General features: G+C 39.2%; 1 protein-coding gene across 2 annotated transcripts in view; it reads right to left on the reverse strand.

Annotated features, from left to right (window-relative positions):
* Positions 1-800: 800 nt before the first annotated feature.
* LOC112464299 (suppressor of lurcher protein 1) overlaps positions 801-17,462 on the reverse strand; it is a 242,439-nt gene continuing 225,777 nt past the window's right edge. For both annotated transcript variants that reach the window (XM_025031213.1, XM_025031214.1), the window contains exons 11-13: positions 11,845-12,052; positions 8,062-8,309; positions 801-5,307 (exon numbers count right to left, since the gene is read on the reverse strand). In XM_025031213.1, the coding sequence (XP_024886981.1) occupies positions 5,222-5,307; positions 8,062-8,309; positions 11,845-12,052 (542 nt within the window). In that variant the 3' untranslated portion in view covers positions 801-5,221. The remainder of the gene's footprint in view (positions 5,308-8,061; positions 8,310-11,844; positions 12,053-17,462) is intronic.

Genomic DNA, 17,462 nt, shown 5'->3' on the forward strand with positions numbered 1-17,462 from the left:
TGATTATTAAAAATTCATCGTGTAAATAATTATCTTTATTAGCAATAAACGAAGAATGTGTATCTCTCGTGATATAATATACGATCACTGGTTAAATACTTAATTTTTCATTTCTTTCTGAAACGAGATCTTTGTCCTTCTTCTCCATGCTCGCGAGCGACCGATTATATATTTGAAAGTATTACGTTTGCGGTTGCCAGCAAATTTTGCTGAGACAAACAGAGTACGTGATAGTATCTACTTATCTAGTTTCAAAATCCTGAGGATAATTATCTCAAACAATTATGCTGAAATATTAATACGTCATAAAAAAGTTTCTCGTTTCATAGTTTCTTAAGTGATAAAGCGGCTTCCTTTGCGCGCTTAACGATCTTGTAGAGTTGCGGAGAAGTTTAACTGCCCTTCTCAGCATTATAAGTTGTTTCCCAGTTGGAGAACTCGATCGGATAGGAGAACTTTATTGATTGCGAATCGGTGCTCAAGTTTTTCCCAAACGTGAACGAGATGACATGAAACTGCATCTGCGAATCGTTCAATCGCGATCGATCGCTCGGTATTCCGCGTCGAGGTGCGATGACTTACTCTCGAAAAATTTTAAAATTAATTAAAAATTCGCATTGGTTTATACGCTTTTTGATGTGTCTACAACGTTCGAAGGACGAGGGTGTGAAGGAGAGACATGGTATAAAAATAAAGAGAGAGAGAGAGAGAGAGAGAGAGAGAGAGAGAGAGAGAGAGAGAAAGAGAGAAAGAGAGAAAGAGAGAAAGAGAGAGAGAGAGAACAACCGTAGAATTGACGCATGGATTCATACGTGAAGGTTTATTAGGACAGTAACGATGATTGCATTACATTCTCGTAACTTATGCGTGAGACGATTGGGCAAGAGCCTCAAAACAGAATAAGAAAATACATCCGCTGCTTTCAGCGGATACCGAAGTCGGTGCCCCGATCAATGGCCGGGCCTTTGTTCCGGGGCACGACTGCGATGCTTTCGGATAGTTTTAACCGCAGGACAAAGTTTGGAGCGCCCCAGGCGCAACTCGGATAACTCGACTCGTAGGTCCCAGTAATAGACGGTACGAAAGGATAAAAGTTACGTTTGTAGGACTTAGGAACGCACGCCGCTAAGCCGCCCTTGAACTTTCTGCCTGATTACGGGGCGTTCCAGCAATCCAGCAGTACATTGCTATCGGATTTCTGACATGATTTGCTCATCAGTTTCCCTTTAGGCGTAAATACGAAAATTAGCGATGGAAGAGATACACGATACTGTCCATAGGTTCGTGAACATATATACAATATATATATGTGTAACGATATAATATATATATAACGCGCGATACTTTAACAAAGAATCTTCAACTTTTTAAGTACTTTTTAGAAGGCTGCACTGTGTGTAAAGTTTCGCTCTTATCATTGTGACACATTAACGTTGAAATAACAACAGATATTTCTTTCGTTGATAATTTTCTCTATCGTTTGAATAATTACCACGTTTCCAAACTCATGGACAGTGGTATATCTTATAAAAAAAATTGTCGTAAATCCGTCGTTGCATTTATACGCATGTATTACAATAAATTAACTCTCAATCAATCAATTGATTACAAACATCAGTTTCATATGTGCAAATTAATGCAAATTTACACATATCATAAAATTAATCATATAATCAGATTATTTATACGTATATATGCATTACAGTAAATTAATAAATTAAACCAATCGATCAGTTGATCGCAAGTCATAAAATGAATGCCATTGTTTTGACGATGTATCGGGGGTGGATTGGTAACAGAGAATTTATACTTTCTCCGACTGTCAAAGCTGCGACCTACCGCTTTTCGTATTGGCTCTCTCGATTCGTGAATCACTAGTACGGTTTAAGACAGTATGGCTATGTATAGTGACAGCGGTTGAAACGGGTCGAATGTAACAATATTTACATGGTGATAGTTACATGTAAGCATTTAATAGTGCCAATTAAATATTCAATTTGCTAATAGTGTTACCCTCCTCTTTACCTTTTTCTTATTTTCCGTTAACGTGGAAACAACAGAAAACGAAAATGATCTCCAGTTATACATCACACACACGCAGTCTCTCTTGTTTCTCACACGCGACACGCAAACGCACATACAATAAGTCACATCATATGAGCATATACTCTCTTGCAAAAATCAATCAGAAACTTTTAGGAAAAATTTTTACCAACACATATTATAAACCTATTTAAAATTATAAAAAATATTATAAATCTATTTAAAAAGTACTCGACGTACGATAGAGTCTAACGTACACAATGACAGTATTGCTACCTAGTTATGTATCTATAGATACACAATTTGATATCGAGTTCATAGAAGTCCATTCTGATTCCTCACACTTGTATTATCTTCCATGCTGATTTTCCACACGTACGAGGACATGCTCGGTCGAGATCGAAATCATGCTTTTCGACATGATTTTGTGCAAATACGAATCAGGTATACTAAACCCACGCTCGACGTGCGGACAATTGTTAGAACACGACACTATATGGTTGTCATAATCGCTGTAGTAAGCTCGAGGGCCGAAACACCGGACCTATAAATTTCACTAACTTGTTCTTTTCGAAATCATTTTTTTGAGAAAGTGGAGGATCTTTACGTTATATATATTGACGCAGCGCGAGTGCATTCAACCGAATCTACAATGAGCCGAGTTCTCTCGTTTCCTATTCCTCAAGTTTTGTATAGCCGTCACATAAATAATTCTATAACAGACTGCACTCTCTGACGGGCACTATATTTACTCGTATCTCTATGACGAAGCAGCATCAACATCAACAATCTTCAAAACGGATATTATATTCGTTTCGATGTATGTACGCTAAAACGCATGAAATTAATTTTAAAGCAAACTGATATCTGTTTCGTTAATTTTTTGAGAACATAATGGTGCATATATATTCCAGTTGTATACTCGTACGAATTTGTCCTACAAGAGCTATATCAAGTTATAAGTATGAGAGTTAAATCCGTCTTTTAATCATTAAAATCTAATAGAGTTAACAATTTTATTTTGTAGTTACTTTAAATGTCTTTAATACAGATTTAATTCATGATTTAATTGCTAATCTAAAATAATATTAAAGAAATAGACAAATTGTACAGATAAAGAATGCTTATTAATTTTTCTCGATAAAAAATTGTTTCTTAATTTGTCAAAGTATTAGTTCTTAGTAGAGTCCCTCTAATAAGAGTCGCGACACGTAGCAGCAACTTTTAATTGGTTCGCATTTTCGGCAAAAGCACGAGAAACAGAGAGAAAGAGATGTAAGAAAGAAAGAGAAAGCGTTATGAATGTATATCACTTGTATATCGCTTTCTTTTTCTCTCTTATTTTGCCGAAACTCAAGATGTCGCGACTCTTATTAGAGGGACTCTAGTTCTTAGTAAAGGCTCTGCTTTAACGAAAAACTCAGTAATAATAACAGCGTATATACATCGTATTAATATCGTAAACTATTCAACTTTAAAGTGATAACAATTTAATTAATGTTAAATATTAATAACGATTCCGACAGAAAATTAGACTAAAATATATACATATTTTACCATAGTCAACTCTTGCTCATGTAATTATACCGATTTAATGAGAAAATTAGTTTCACTAAGGCGATTAGTTTGAATGCGATCGATTCTTTGCATCATACGGATAAAATACAAATTGGAAAGAATTGGTAGTTACCCGTGAGATCAAATTGTGTAATATTGATGCAGTCCACAAGCTCAAAAAATGTTTCCAAAATATCCCTCTTTAATCATCACTAGCCCGTAAATTCGGTCGATCACGTATTGCTCATTATTGAAACATTCATCGCCGAAATCGCTCAATCGAACGCGCATTTTTAAACAATCGGTAATCGCTCTCATATATTCCATTAAACGTGTCAATTACGTATTCTCACTAGATTTGAAATCCGAAATTTCGGATTATTATTTGCAATTTTCCTGTTAGTTACGCTTGCTCATTGAAATAGGCTTTTTCACAATAAATATTTAACTCTACGCTTTCTAAGTTTCCATGATGCGATCGGCGATCAATAGTATATCCAGGACCTAATTATCGATTACGAATGTTCGCTATCGCGAATGATCAGACTTATTTTCGTCTCTAATAAACTAAGAAAGAACGGGAACATCACAGTCGTATAGAGGATGTATAGTAAAAGTCCGTCCGTATTTGTGAAGGCGAATTTTTTCTACGGTATGTATGACTTTCGAGCAATATACGGACAGACAGTTACGATGACTTAAGAGATTCGTTCCCCGCGAGAGGAGAAAAACATTATCCATTGAACGAGTAAAATCAGGTTTAAATAATCGTATGATAAATGATCGTATGATTTTCTTTAAAGTCGGATCTAAACAAGGTGAACGAGCGCCAACAAACACGAACGAACAATTTGTTTCGATAAGTACAAACGGCGTCGCGAGTTGTTCATTCCTGTTTGTTTTCGCATGTTCGGTCAGGACCTAGGGCTTAAGAGAGCACGCGCTTAACTTAACTATTTTCCCAGTATCGAAAGAAAGATTGAGAATTAAAGTGCTTCGCAGCTGCGGACTTCCATTCAACTTTTAACTCGTAATTAAAGTTAAATTGTAACGATAAACAGAGAAAATGCATTTGCTTAAATCGAAACAGCGGCAACGAGTCGTAATGTTTTTTGCGCAATCACCGCGAAACAAAATTTACTTGTACTTCTTCGAAAGTAAGGATTCTTCTCGAAAAAGTTAATTGTCGACGGTAACTTATTCACGTAGGCTACTATCGGCAATTTAGTCACGCAGCCAATTAATCCCACTTCTCCTGTTTACGGTAACGAGGTTGCGACGAGTTCTCGACCAATGACATCGTCCGCACGGTCGTTTCTCTTGCACGCTGTTTAGATGTAAAAGTATTTTACCGCCGATGCTTTCTCCTCGAAATAGTCAACGTGACGCGGACGAATGGGATAGAATGAGAAAGGGTGCGTGGACAAATTTAAAACTTCGTGTCCCGGTCGGATAATAGACTTGAGTAACACACTCCCTCCCGACGAATTTGTCAACGAGGTCGTCACTTTCTTCGGTGAGCTGAGCTATTGGTGATTCTGGATGGCTCTCGATCTTAAAGTTGCGGTTCGTTGTAAATTGAGCCAGGACTCGTCCGCGTGGCCGCAGTGATGGCCTTTTCTTAGTGCGAACCTCTGCTGCCAATGTAAAGACAGTTCGTGAAGAGCAGGAACAGCAGCAGCAACGGTAGAGGTGAAGGCGCGATACCTTTAATACAAAGGAAAAACGATTTACAAAACAATTACTTTGACTTGTGCGCTCGATAATATAGTTTTTTTCGACAATATATTAACTCTTCTTTTTTTCTTTTTTCTTTTTTCGTAGTTGATCTCGCGGAGTGAGTCGCGCGATGCTATCGATTTGCGTTCTGGCCTGCATATGGAGCATGGGACCACGCGCGTGATAGCTCATGTTAACGATGGCATAAATAGTAATATACATATCGCACGTTTTGTTCGTGTTTACTTCTCGTGGACTTTTTTTTTATTGCCGCGCATATGCGGAGCGGAAAAAATGCAGCGTGGAGAGCCGTCGTGACGTAATAAAAACGCCGTAACATTTTTGCAACAATTGCATACGTTATGTGTACAATGCAATCCTTATGACCAATATAATGAAATACGCAAAATTCTTTTCCGGTAAAATCTTTACAAATGAAAAAGATCTCAAGATTCTGTAGCTCAACCGTCATATGTGAAACAACGTTAAATGTATTTCTTTATTTTTCTTCGAAAACGCGTTCCGAGAGCTTTCTCATTGTCCGCCCTTCCATTCAACCTTCGTATTTATCCATTTATCAAATTCGACGATAACGATCGTTTACAAACTGTTAACGAATCTTATTACGCCAGTTTGTTCATTATATGCAATCTCACGTTGGTTCCTGCGGACAAATATTGCAAAGTCGACGATACAATCTATAGAATATTGAAACGGCTGCTACACAATCTCGCGCCCTGCGGATGGCGAAAGTGGGGTGCGACATTATCGTTGATTGCCTATAAATACGCGTCTCATATCCGACCAAGTCCTATTTGCAATTTGCAATTTGTTTCGCAATAATAGTGGGCAATTTTAGTTGATCGAAACCGCTGTGACGAAAGTAATTCATATTATTTGGTTTCGTTAGATCAGTTTCTCAAACATCGCATAATATGCGAAATTTAATTTTGCATAATAAATAGTATTCGCAGTGCAAGATAAGAAGCAGATAAGAAGCAAGTCGAATCATATTATTACCTAAAATTCTTTTACGGACTCGATGTAGAACTCTTTTCTTTTAAAGATGATGCATTGGGAGATAACACAGTTTCAAAGAAGAATTATTAGCGGAATCGATGAATAACATCCGATTGATCGGATCAGTGGAAAACGACGCGGCATGTATCACACGATTCACATATACGTTTCGATCGTACAATCCCGCCGAGTTTGCACATTTTTCTGTTCTGCAATTGTTACCGCTCCAGAACGGCATTTAAACGGCGACCGAATGCTCGAAGATGTATTTCGAGCTATTAAGCCCAGCGGCACCGGCTACTCCAACCATTGCATGGGCGTGCAACAATGCACCAAGTTGTAACAAAAGTTTCACGAATCCGAGGTATTCGACCCCGTTTGCCAACGCGAAACGAGTGAATAACGGGCTTCTCTCCGCGCAATTCGATTTGACGGAACGGGCTAAAGTACACCGCCTTAATTCATTCTGCCTGCGCTACCTTTTCCAGGCCGCTTCTATCCATTTACGTTGCCGCGCGCGTGACTTTTCGCCTCCTCGAGAGAACGAGAATGCGAATGAACGGATCTCCGTGCAATTCAGAATAGATCCCTTCTACAGGGTTTTTACCGGTTTCTCTTGTCGGGCTTTCCTTTATGTTACAAAAGACTCAATTATTTTCCAGAATATCCGTTCGTGTTTTTTAGAACGTGTATAATGGCAGGAAGGAAAAATCAAGAGAAATAACTGTCATAGAAATTGCCAACAAGATATTTAAATGCCCGGAACATAATGACCATAATGTGGTCGTAGTCTAGAATGTACAAGTCAGAACTGTTAAGAGAAACTCCGTTTGGTTGAGTTTTCAGAGACCATATTAATTACATGCAGAGCTCGTCGCATTTCAAAAATTATATTAAATCTAAAATTCAGTTAAATTCAAATATGTTGTACTTTTAGTAGCTGTAATATTGCAGGCAAATCTTTTCTATTTTAAAGATTTCTTTCTCTCGAAAGCTTTGAAAGAGAAAAGATTTCTTTCTCTTCGAGATTCTATGTGTCGTATCTTCCAGAAAAAATCTTTATTCATCTGTTATTTTAACTATCTTTTTAGCTGCTTGATACTTTTCTATCTTAATTAAAATGAATAAGAACATTTACATTTACATAATAATGGAAATATGGGAAACTACAGTTTCTTTTGTAAATATATACGGACATATAACAAGCACTTCACTACGTATATATCGTGATATATCTACTGCAGTTATGTAACTCTACACACCACGGCTCACATTTTTCCATTTCCAATATCCATCGTAAATAATTGTATCATCGAAAGCGAGCGAAATGTATGAACTTGGACTTTTTAAAAATTCGCATAGATATGAACTTACGCGATGCGAAATAAATTCAATACTCTTGGAATTGGTGCCGTATTGCAATTTTTTAATTTTAACGATGTGTATCGCGTTTTCCATGGCCATATTATTGAGTGTTAGATAATAAACAGTAGATATACATATATTTGCTAAATGTAAATAATATAATAACGAGGTAGTAGCAAGGAAAATTTTGCATGTACCAGGAAGATTTTCTTGACAAGGCGCATTTCCTGGTATACCTTATCAGTCTCTTGAGATGATGGTGTTACGACTGCTTTAAAAAATCAGAAGCTACCTATGCAGGGAACGGTAAAGCAACGCCGTGATATAATTAATTAACTAATTTCACGAAAGCCTCACCATGCCGTGCCGATCCGTTGCTCGCAGGTATCTTCATCGTGTAATTTTCTTCCTCGTCCACGAACACGTAACTGGCATTAAAGCCCGTGGCGTCGAGACGATCGTTACTCTTGAACGTAACACGGAAAAACTTTCTGTCGCTGTAAACGTCGAATTCTTTCAGCTGACCACAGTGCCTCGGATACTTTCGGTCTCTGATCATATAGTTGGAGAATTCAACGTAATCGCTGGCTGACACAGCTTCGCACCTGAAAAATTCCGCGTTAACGATTGAATTTTTACTTTGTAGACGAGAAAAACATTATCGATGATTTATTTCATTAATCATCCACAAGAACTCAATAACAACGATAAGAACGCAATATTACAATTAATATATTGCATACCTTTGTAAGGTACATAAAACTTGTATAATATTGATTGTGACTTTTGGTCACTGCTAATACGGTTCATTTAGATAATCTCAATGATAAAGATAAAAGAGGAAAGCGTATATAATAATACTGTTTCCTAATTAAAAAATTATAATTTATTTTATAGTTTAAACAAATTAAAATTAACTGACGCTTTATCGTTAACATTTATATTACGTTTATTGAAGCAAATGAATGGTGAATTTTATAGCATACATATTTGTAAATACGTATATTTAATTGGATGTGTTTTCTACCATTTGGATATATATATATATATATATATATATATATATATCTTTATAAATATTTTTTATATTGTATTTTCCTTAAATTTACAATTATAAAAGTAGTTGTAGTAATAATATTATTATAATAACGTTTGATATATCGTAATGAAATATAATACCATAAAATATATCCATTTTCATCACATTTCGACAAAAGCTTTTTAGTTGTGCTTTAACTTTATGCATCAAGTTACAAACTGCATTTTTTAAATTAAATAAAATATTGCGAGAAAATATAGATTAACTATTTCTCTCTCTCTCTCTCTCTCGCACTTCTTGTATTCTCTGTGTTAAGATATATCAAGCAAAATAAATATACTGATTCTCAATGGATTATAGTTTGGGTAGTTAAACGACTCACTCTTAATTTCTCCTGCAAGCTTTGATAGTTCGGAAACTTTGCTGGACGTGCATTTCATTAAGAAAGTAATTTATATCTATCATATGCATTATCTCTTACCTGTCAACGAGATTTAGTTTCCGCTTTTTATATTCATGTAAAAATCAAAATTTCAAATGGAGTACACGTATCAAACTGTATATATTTGAAGATACAAAGACATCAAGATTATGGATTATTAAGCATTTGAATTGGTATCCGATAAGCTATTCAGCTTCTACGCAAGTCTACATTCTTCCTTCAAGACACGCCTTATGACATATGCAATACATTGATATATATATATATATATGCCCGATGAAAAATGGAGCAGCAAAAAGCTCCAACATCTACCTCTGGATGGAATATCGATAAAATTCGGATGACTCTTCTTAACAGTCTTCCTCGACTATCCCAGAGTAATAAATTGCGTTTATAATTCTTTCGCCAACAGTATTTCCATAAATAATTCAATTTCAGCCTATTATTCATATCATAATGCAAGTGTTATTTAAGTGCAGTAGAGTTACACGAGAAATATTGGCAAGATTTAATCTTTTACTTAATAATAATAATTTAACGTTGTTCAACAATATTAATATCCTCGTTAATATCTTAATAAGACGTCGCGTTGCGCTTAAGGAGAATGGAAAGCTATCATTGTTATATCTTTTATCATACAAAATGCATATTGAGTAGCGTAATAATATTCTATTACCATCTCATCGAGTATAATTAAGGGCGACCGGAGTAGTGTTGCCTGGCAGATAAATAGAGGCGATAAGTAAGATTTACGCTGCCATTCGGTTGTTGCGCAGCGACACATCCGCGGCGAGACAAACAATATATCGTCGCGAAAAGAAATATTGATGTATGAGTGATGAGGCTATTATCGCGGAGTGGAAAATATATATGGCAAATAGCGTGCGAGCGCACGCAAGAATGAGAGAAAGGGAGGGAGTGAGAAAAAATGAGAGAGAGCCCACGCTAGTTGGTCCGGTGACATAAGTGGCAATTCGGGTGATAGATCATCATTTTCCGGCACGTTTTCTTGAACGCGAGCGTAACCAAAAGCGTCTCGAGAACTGTTTACCGATGGTCAGATTTATGGCCGAGTATGCATCTTTTTCCTGTGCTCCTCGCCGCGTCTTGCCTCGCATCGCATCGCATCGCGTCGGGCCGTGCCGCGTCGACGTTGGTGAAATGCATTTACGAGTAAAGCACCGAAGGCGCACTTGGTCCAATCGAACTCTCGTTTCGTTGCACGGGGACTGGTGATATTTACGATTACCGTTTTCCGAAGTAGCACCAGGGGAAAATCTTCCCACGAGCGACTGGCACGGCTGGTTGATGCATGCGGCCGCGATAAATAGCGCGGCGAGACATTGCACGGCCGATGTTGGTCGATGTCGAATTATCAATTTATAAAGCGAGTCGCGTCACCGACCGACCGAAAGCGACAACACGAATTTCGCCAGCGAATTCTGCTCCGATGTTCTTTCGTCACGATACACGTTGTGGCGCCCGGCCGCCGGCCGTGGCGCCGTGTGCAACAAACGAGCGTACGCCGCGTTGTTATAAAATTCGACAGAAATTGGCGAAACATGATTAATTAGCGGCTTCCGGTAATGAACGTAGCGTTACGTTGCCGCCGGAATATTGATGGTCCTGCGATTTAATACGACCCAATTAGGAGCAGCTATCGTATGACCTCGGCACCCCAATCCTCCCTCCGTTTCCCTCTCGCCATCGGTCGTTTCTCGACCAGCACCCTTCCAGCACTATTTCTCTTTATCTTTCATGCGTATGTAGTAGTGTGTGTGTGGCTCTATCCCTTTTTATACATCCGTCTATCACATTTCGGCTTTCAATGTGCGCGGGGATTTTGCGTCACATCGTTATATTATATTTTCTAGAAATTACAGCATGTTATATTTCTTGTTACATGATAATGGGTAATATGCTCGTTAATAATAGTATGCGGCGTGGTTGACACGTAATTGCCTCTGTTTCTCGAGTATTAGTCGCCGAATCTTCATCAGGGCTTCCTTCATGTTTCAATAAGTAGCTGAGAACTTGGATGTAGTTCGATATAACGAGCTATTCCAACTCCCGCAAGGTCCAGAATTGAACCACTATCGATTCGTCTTCGGAAAGATTCTAATTTGCTTAAAGGCCGCGTTGTGTCTATTGAGTCTCAGATGCGATAGACGAGAGTCTACATAGATAGATAGAGAGAGTGTGGTAAACGAGTTTCCCGATACAGTTAAATGATTTATATGATTGCATATAAATAATAATTATATTGGATATAAATGCATCGCCTGGTTTTTTCGGTATTAGGGGAACCCCAGGCAATCAATTCGATTCATTATCGAGATATCTGAAGTGTAAACATTTCACTAGACATTAACCGCGATATTTTTATCGGTTGGTACCGAATTGTCATTATCTCCTTTTATCTTCTTTTCACATGTGAATATCGCATTATTATTCGCGTTAATTAATTTTCATTTCTCATTATTATATTTGTATACGGCATGCGCGCGCTATCGTTCGTCAGTGACGTTGATCGCCGACAATGAAAATACTCGCAATTTTCGATGCCGATTATTTAAATAAAGGTCGGGCTACCTGCTTGTATCGCATTTTCAAAACCTCTCGAAAAAGCAGCGCAAAAGGATTTGTTCATTCAACTTACGGTAACACTCCCTCGACGTCGAAGAAGTGGAAATGAAGGTGAACCTTCTCGTTAGATTGACCATAGAAGAAGTAGTAGCATTCCGTGCTACGAGGGTACAGGCCGGGGTAATTTGGCGACGCGAACGTACCGTTCCGGGTCTCGTTGCTGTTGAAAACAAAGGCACACGGATACTGCCCCTCTTGCCGACCTGTCGTTATACCGAAGTCTGAAACAGTAAAGCAGCATTCGTAAGTGCGCTGAAACGCTTGAACGGATCGATATTCGATATTCGTGCGAGTAGTGGAATGACTCGAAAGCATTTCTTTCTCGTAGTTTGACGATTTCTCTCTTTCAACTATTCCTTGGTCGTTCGAACGTTATAAGATTATTATTAATTATTACCGTGTTTATATCATCAGATAGGGAGAGAGAGAAAGAGAGAGGAAAAATTGATTCAATTTATGGTATTCCATTGCAACAGCGCGAAGAAGGATACGAATTTCTCACTGTTTTTTCGTCATCACAATTTATTATCCACGCACTTCATTATTACAGGGGCGTTTATAATCCTCTGAGCGGCTTAATAAATATTGACATATACTAATGGCTGGCTGCGCAACGTAATACAAATCATTGGCGGTACAATCGTGACAGTGTAATACGCCCGAGAAATATGAATAATATTGAAGTAATTACTAATATATTATTAATCGACAGCTTCAATGTAGGCAGCGTCGAAATCGAATATTAAAGCGCGAGTTTCGGTTCGCTCGCGCGTGTAAAGCCTCCCCCGCGATATCCCCGTAATTACCCCGGTGTAAAGCCTGTTCCCATGCTAGATTGCTTGCAAGGCGGTTTGGTGACAACGGTGTCTGAAAATAGGGTGTCCTGCATACGTGTTGCCGTACGCGCTATAGCGCAATGGTTTTCGTGGTCAGTTTCGATCGTATATTCGCCGGGTTATATCATCGATCGCGAATACGGGAGTAGGTATCGGTTAGCAAGATTTTTATTCCTAACTTCATTTTTCGTTCGGCGAAATGAAATCGATTCTCCTCAGTTTTACGTATGTCGTTTGTCGTAGCAATAAAAAATTGTCGCACATCCCATTGCTCGCGCGAGCGCACAACTTGATTTTTCAAATTCTGCCAAATTGCGTAAAGAACCGAGCTTATGCTTTCAATCGATCGGATTTTGCCGGACAAGAATTGGCAGACACCAGGATCAATCAATTGCCCTATTCGAGCGAAAAATAACTACGTGCAGGTCCATCCAATATAACATCCGACACGAACTGCCATACTGCTATACTGAATTGCATTTAATTCCACTTTTTTACGCCACAAAAATTACTTTATCTTACACTTTTTTTTCACGCGCGTCAGTACTATTCGATATAGTTGAATTTATTCTGGGCTGATCCCTACGCTGTCCCCTGCGATGAGCAAATCGAGTGGCACCTCGGACTGGCGCGCGGCGCGGCGGGACGTAAAATAATTGAATAACTCCTTGCAAACATTCCAAGCGTCCGTCGTTGACGCGACTTGGAGGCACCTCTTTCTTCCTCGATCCTGTCGACCGATTAAAATTTCTCGACAGAAGCGGCCGAAACCTCATTACGGACGACTCAATTAACTTCGATCGCGACGGACGCCCCAGAGCGACGGCTGCTACGGAGAGCGGATGGTTCAGGAAAGATCGGCGTTTCCTTCCACCGGGAAACTTCCCGGAAAGTGATTTCCATCCTTCACCGCATTCTCTTGTTGAAAAATATCCGTTTCAACGACATTGCCGTCGGCGGGCTTCTCACCGAGCGACCGAGCACGCAGAATGTTTACGGCGGGGGGGGGGGGGAGCGGAAGAGCGGAGAGAATCCGAGGAGGGAGGAGAGAGTATGTTAATTACGGGATTGGCCCCGTTGTCACACAGGCCCCGTTTCAAACGACTCGCGGTGGTCGCAGTTACTGTGGAACTCCTCTCGTGAGTTCCTAAAGTGCGGTACACCGCGCTGCGAGAGCACGGCCAAGTTTCCTCCGGGCTGTAAACATCGAGTAATAAGCTTTCGCGAGACTTTTGCGCTTAGTTAGCCGCATTTGTTATGGTCACCGTGTACGCGGTTTGTCTGCTCCCTCGCTCTCTATGGCCAGCTTGTCAGAGGAAGAAGAAGAAGAAGAAGAAAGAAAAAAAGAAGAATACAACGGGTCGTCCTCCGCGGAAAAAAGTGTGAAAATGTTTGAAAAGCGTTGCGGGTACATAGCTGAGAGGTCAGCTTGGCAACTATCTCGCCTAGTCATTACCTTTCCCTTTTAATGCACCTTGCGATCATATTGTCCCTTTCATCGTCGCTAGCGTTGTCAGCCCATGCAAACTCCAACCGCAAGACCGTCTACTTCATATTCATAAGAAATAATATTAAAATTCACACATTCCTAACCCAGAAATTGCGAATAATGCATAGAAATTGGAACTCAATTCGAATGAAACCGGAATTTTTAGACTTTGGAAAAATTGATGTATAAATATGTATATATATATTTTTTCTGAATATTTACATACAAGTAAATTTTGTTGATAAAAATGGTACTCCGAAGAGATGGCAGAATTGTGTTCAAACACGGTGCTGCTTGTTACTACCTGTAATTTTTCAATACCACATAGAACAAATGTAATAATCTACAGCCTTTTCATATCGCGTTTCTCCACACCTGCAATCGGAGCAAACGTTTCATGTTTCATGTTTCAAACGTGTTTGATGTACATAAAAAAAATCCTGTAAATCCTTTTTATTTATGGGATATATACCACAAAATTGTAAAATTTTGTATTGTAAAAAATGTCGTGTAAAAAAAGGATGACAAAGTTTTTTTTTTGTTTACAATGACAATATCAATTCGCGAAAGCATTAAGCTTCTATTTAAAACGTGCGTGCAGGAGTGCGTAAAACTATATCATTGATAGACCAAACACGTTGTCAATGCTCTCCTAAAATTATTGTATAGTTTTGCAATTACTTAGATTACATGCCAGAATTACGCTCTATATACTATATGGAGACCGAATATAGTATGTCAAGAATCGTTCCAATCGAATCTTTCTCCGTCTGTATTTGGAAAGCCGAGTGTGTATTACCAACGTTAAACATGTATACACAATTCGCAATATTTTCGCAGAAGGAATTACGCGGCAGCAATTAATGTTCTGACGCGTTCGTCGCGCCGTGATTTTTATTGTTACGAGGTCGTAAAGAGACGTTCCTTGTGACGGCAGCGCGCCATACCGTGCGCACCATCCAGATATCGTGAAAGCGTTTAGCATCCGACATAATGCTACTCTACGAGCTAAACTCAGGAGCGCTCTGGATATGTGCGCCCGCGTACATTGTCCCGAATACTTCCGGTTTCTCGTGGCGCGCTAACGTATCTCGGAAAACAACGGTTGGTTGCTCTTTCTCTTTTCCGCGTACCATTCGCCATATAACGTTTCCGCGACTCTCTTCCTCTCTATCTCTCTTGTCTTTCTTCCGTGTCCCGTTTTCGTATCCCTCGTAACTAAGTAATACCTCGATTTACGTAACGCGACACAATGGCAACGCTACTCGCAGCGTGGTATTCGCAAAGATTTTAATCAGGCGAGCGTGATACGAGTGTATGATGTCAACGTAGACCGAATGTTTGCCTGGCGAATTAAGCATGGAATTCAGTGCCGCATCGCTGTATCCGTGGTACAGCAAGTCGCGACGTCGATCTAGGCGATTAGGGTGGTTTCCCATACCGCAGGACGAAAATTAATTAATTTCGCTTTGTTTGACGAGAGAGAAATAGAAAAATGAAAATTGTGCAGCCAGTACGACGGAATGTGCAGATATCTATCAAATTATGAGTTTGTTGAAAGGCGAATTATAGAAGAATATTCGTAGCGAAAAATATTCATGCGAAAATATTATATCCCGGTGGAATTGAAAGATGCATCGAAAATGCACCTACAGCTAGCAACGTCGTGCATTAGCCGGTCTCGATTAAGGGAGCTTAATAGAATTTTCCACTGAAATTATGATGGACACATTGGACACGTTTATTAAAATTCGATAAAACTACATTAAACGCCTTTCACCAATCGTGACAAATAACAAAAGCAAATGTCGCCTTTATGAACGTTTTGCACACGCGCGTAACGATTTATCATTCATACTTGTATAACTCATCGATACGTTCCACACTTGCAATCTCAATCTAATCATCAACGTATATGGATAAAAAGTGATAAGATCAGCAAGTTTCGGACGCGACACAATTCCGCTGATTCATTGAGAATGAAATGCTCTGCGCGTGTAATTAGCAGTGGGACAAACAGATCGCAATATCCGTGTCATGCGCTATGGCGGTATATGGTACCTGCTTTTAATAGAATTTACCGACTCTGATTGGGTATAGTACAAATATTTGTGAATTATATGTTCCACACTCTAACGCAATGCGGAATAATCGAGAGTATTGCTAAATCAGCTGCTTATTACCGATGTGGCTACTGATTACGGTTGAAATTATCATTCACTATTACGATACGGCGCGCGGCGCGGCATTGTGTCAGATATACGCGTTAGATATTCGCCGAAATACATTCACCGCATTTTGTGTGGAAATGCGAAAATTAATATTCTAATAGACGTTTCCGTCGTGAAAATTGAAATGGTGAGTTAATTACATGTACACTTTCTGAACATATTGTGTGCGAAATGTCACACGTGATAAAGCCCATTAAGTTGCACGATATTCACCATCCTATACGCGACTTTCGTAGCGTATATTCTATCCGCGCAATCAATGGAAGTGACTGATGCGTGCGCTCTATGCATGTAATTCCTTAATGCGGCAGGTCGCGTTTCTGGTTGTCGCACAATTTGTCTCCCGTAGGGATCGTCCGTTGAATTTCGACGTCAGAATCGGATATTTATGACACGGTCACGCTTCGCTTTATGACATTTCCCGATAGCTCGCGACGGGTAACGCGCGGTTAAGGGCATCGCCGGATAACGCGTGTTACGTTCGATCGGACATGCCCCCGATCCGATATTCATTTGCGGCGCGGCGCGGCGGGGCGCGGCGCGGCGTCTGAAACAGCACGTCGCAGAGCGTGTGGATATCGAACGTTGAAATATGTGACGCACCTCTAAATTCAAAAAAATGATGATTATTGGAATTATTTCACTACCCTAGAGAATTCTGCTTTAAGTTTTTCGAAATTAAATAAAATTGCATTAATTTTCTTTTTGCGCGAGTCTTCACCATCGAATGATTAAATTTGCATCTGAATGTTCATAATTTCCATTCCGACCGCTATTGAGAAAGGAGCGTACCTGTTTTGTACATCGACTTTATTATACGGATAGCGTATACTCGAGCTAAGAAAGGACCCGAAGAAAGTTGCGCAACAATTACTCACTTGTTAAGCGTACCTCTAATAAGCAAGAAGCTTGATTTACTGGGTGCCCCGAGCATCGTGCATTTTTTCTCGTTTGCAGATTCCTTGGGAAATTTGGAGTTCATTTCTCATTGTCTACTTTTATAACTTTGAGAGAATTTTCAATATTGGACATCTCGATAACTAAATTCTATATTAAAATTTTAACAAAAGTATAA

This window comes from Temnothorax curvispinosus, unplaced genomic scaffold (genome assembly GCF_003070985.1).
Source record: "Temnothorax curvispinosus isolate PA1 unplaced genomic scaffold, ASM307098v1 QBEX01014079.1, whole genome shotgun sequence".
NCBI lineage: Eukaryota > Metazoa > Arthropoda > Insecta > Hymenoptera > Formicidae > Temnothorax > Temnothorax curvispinosus.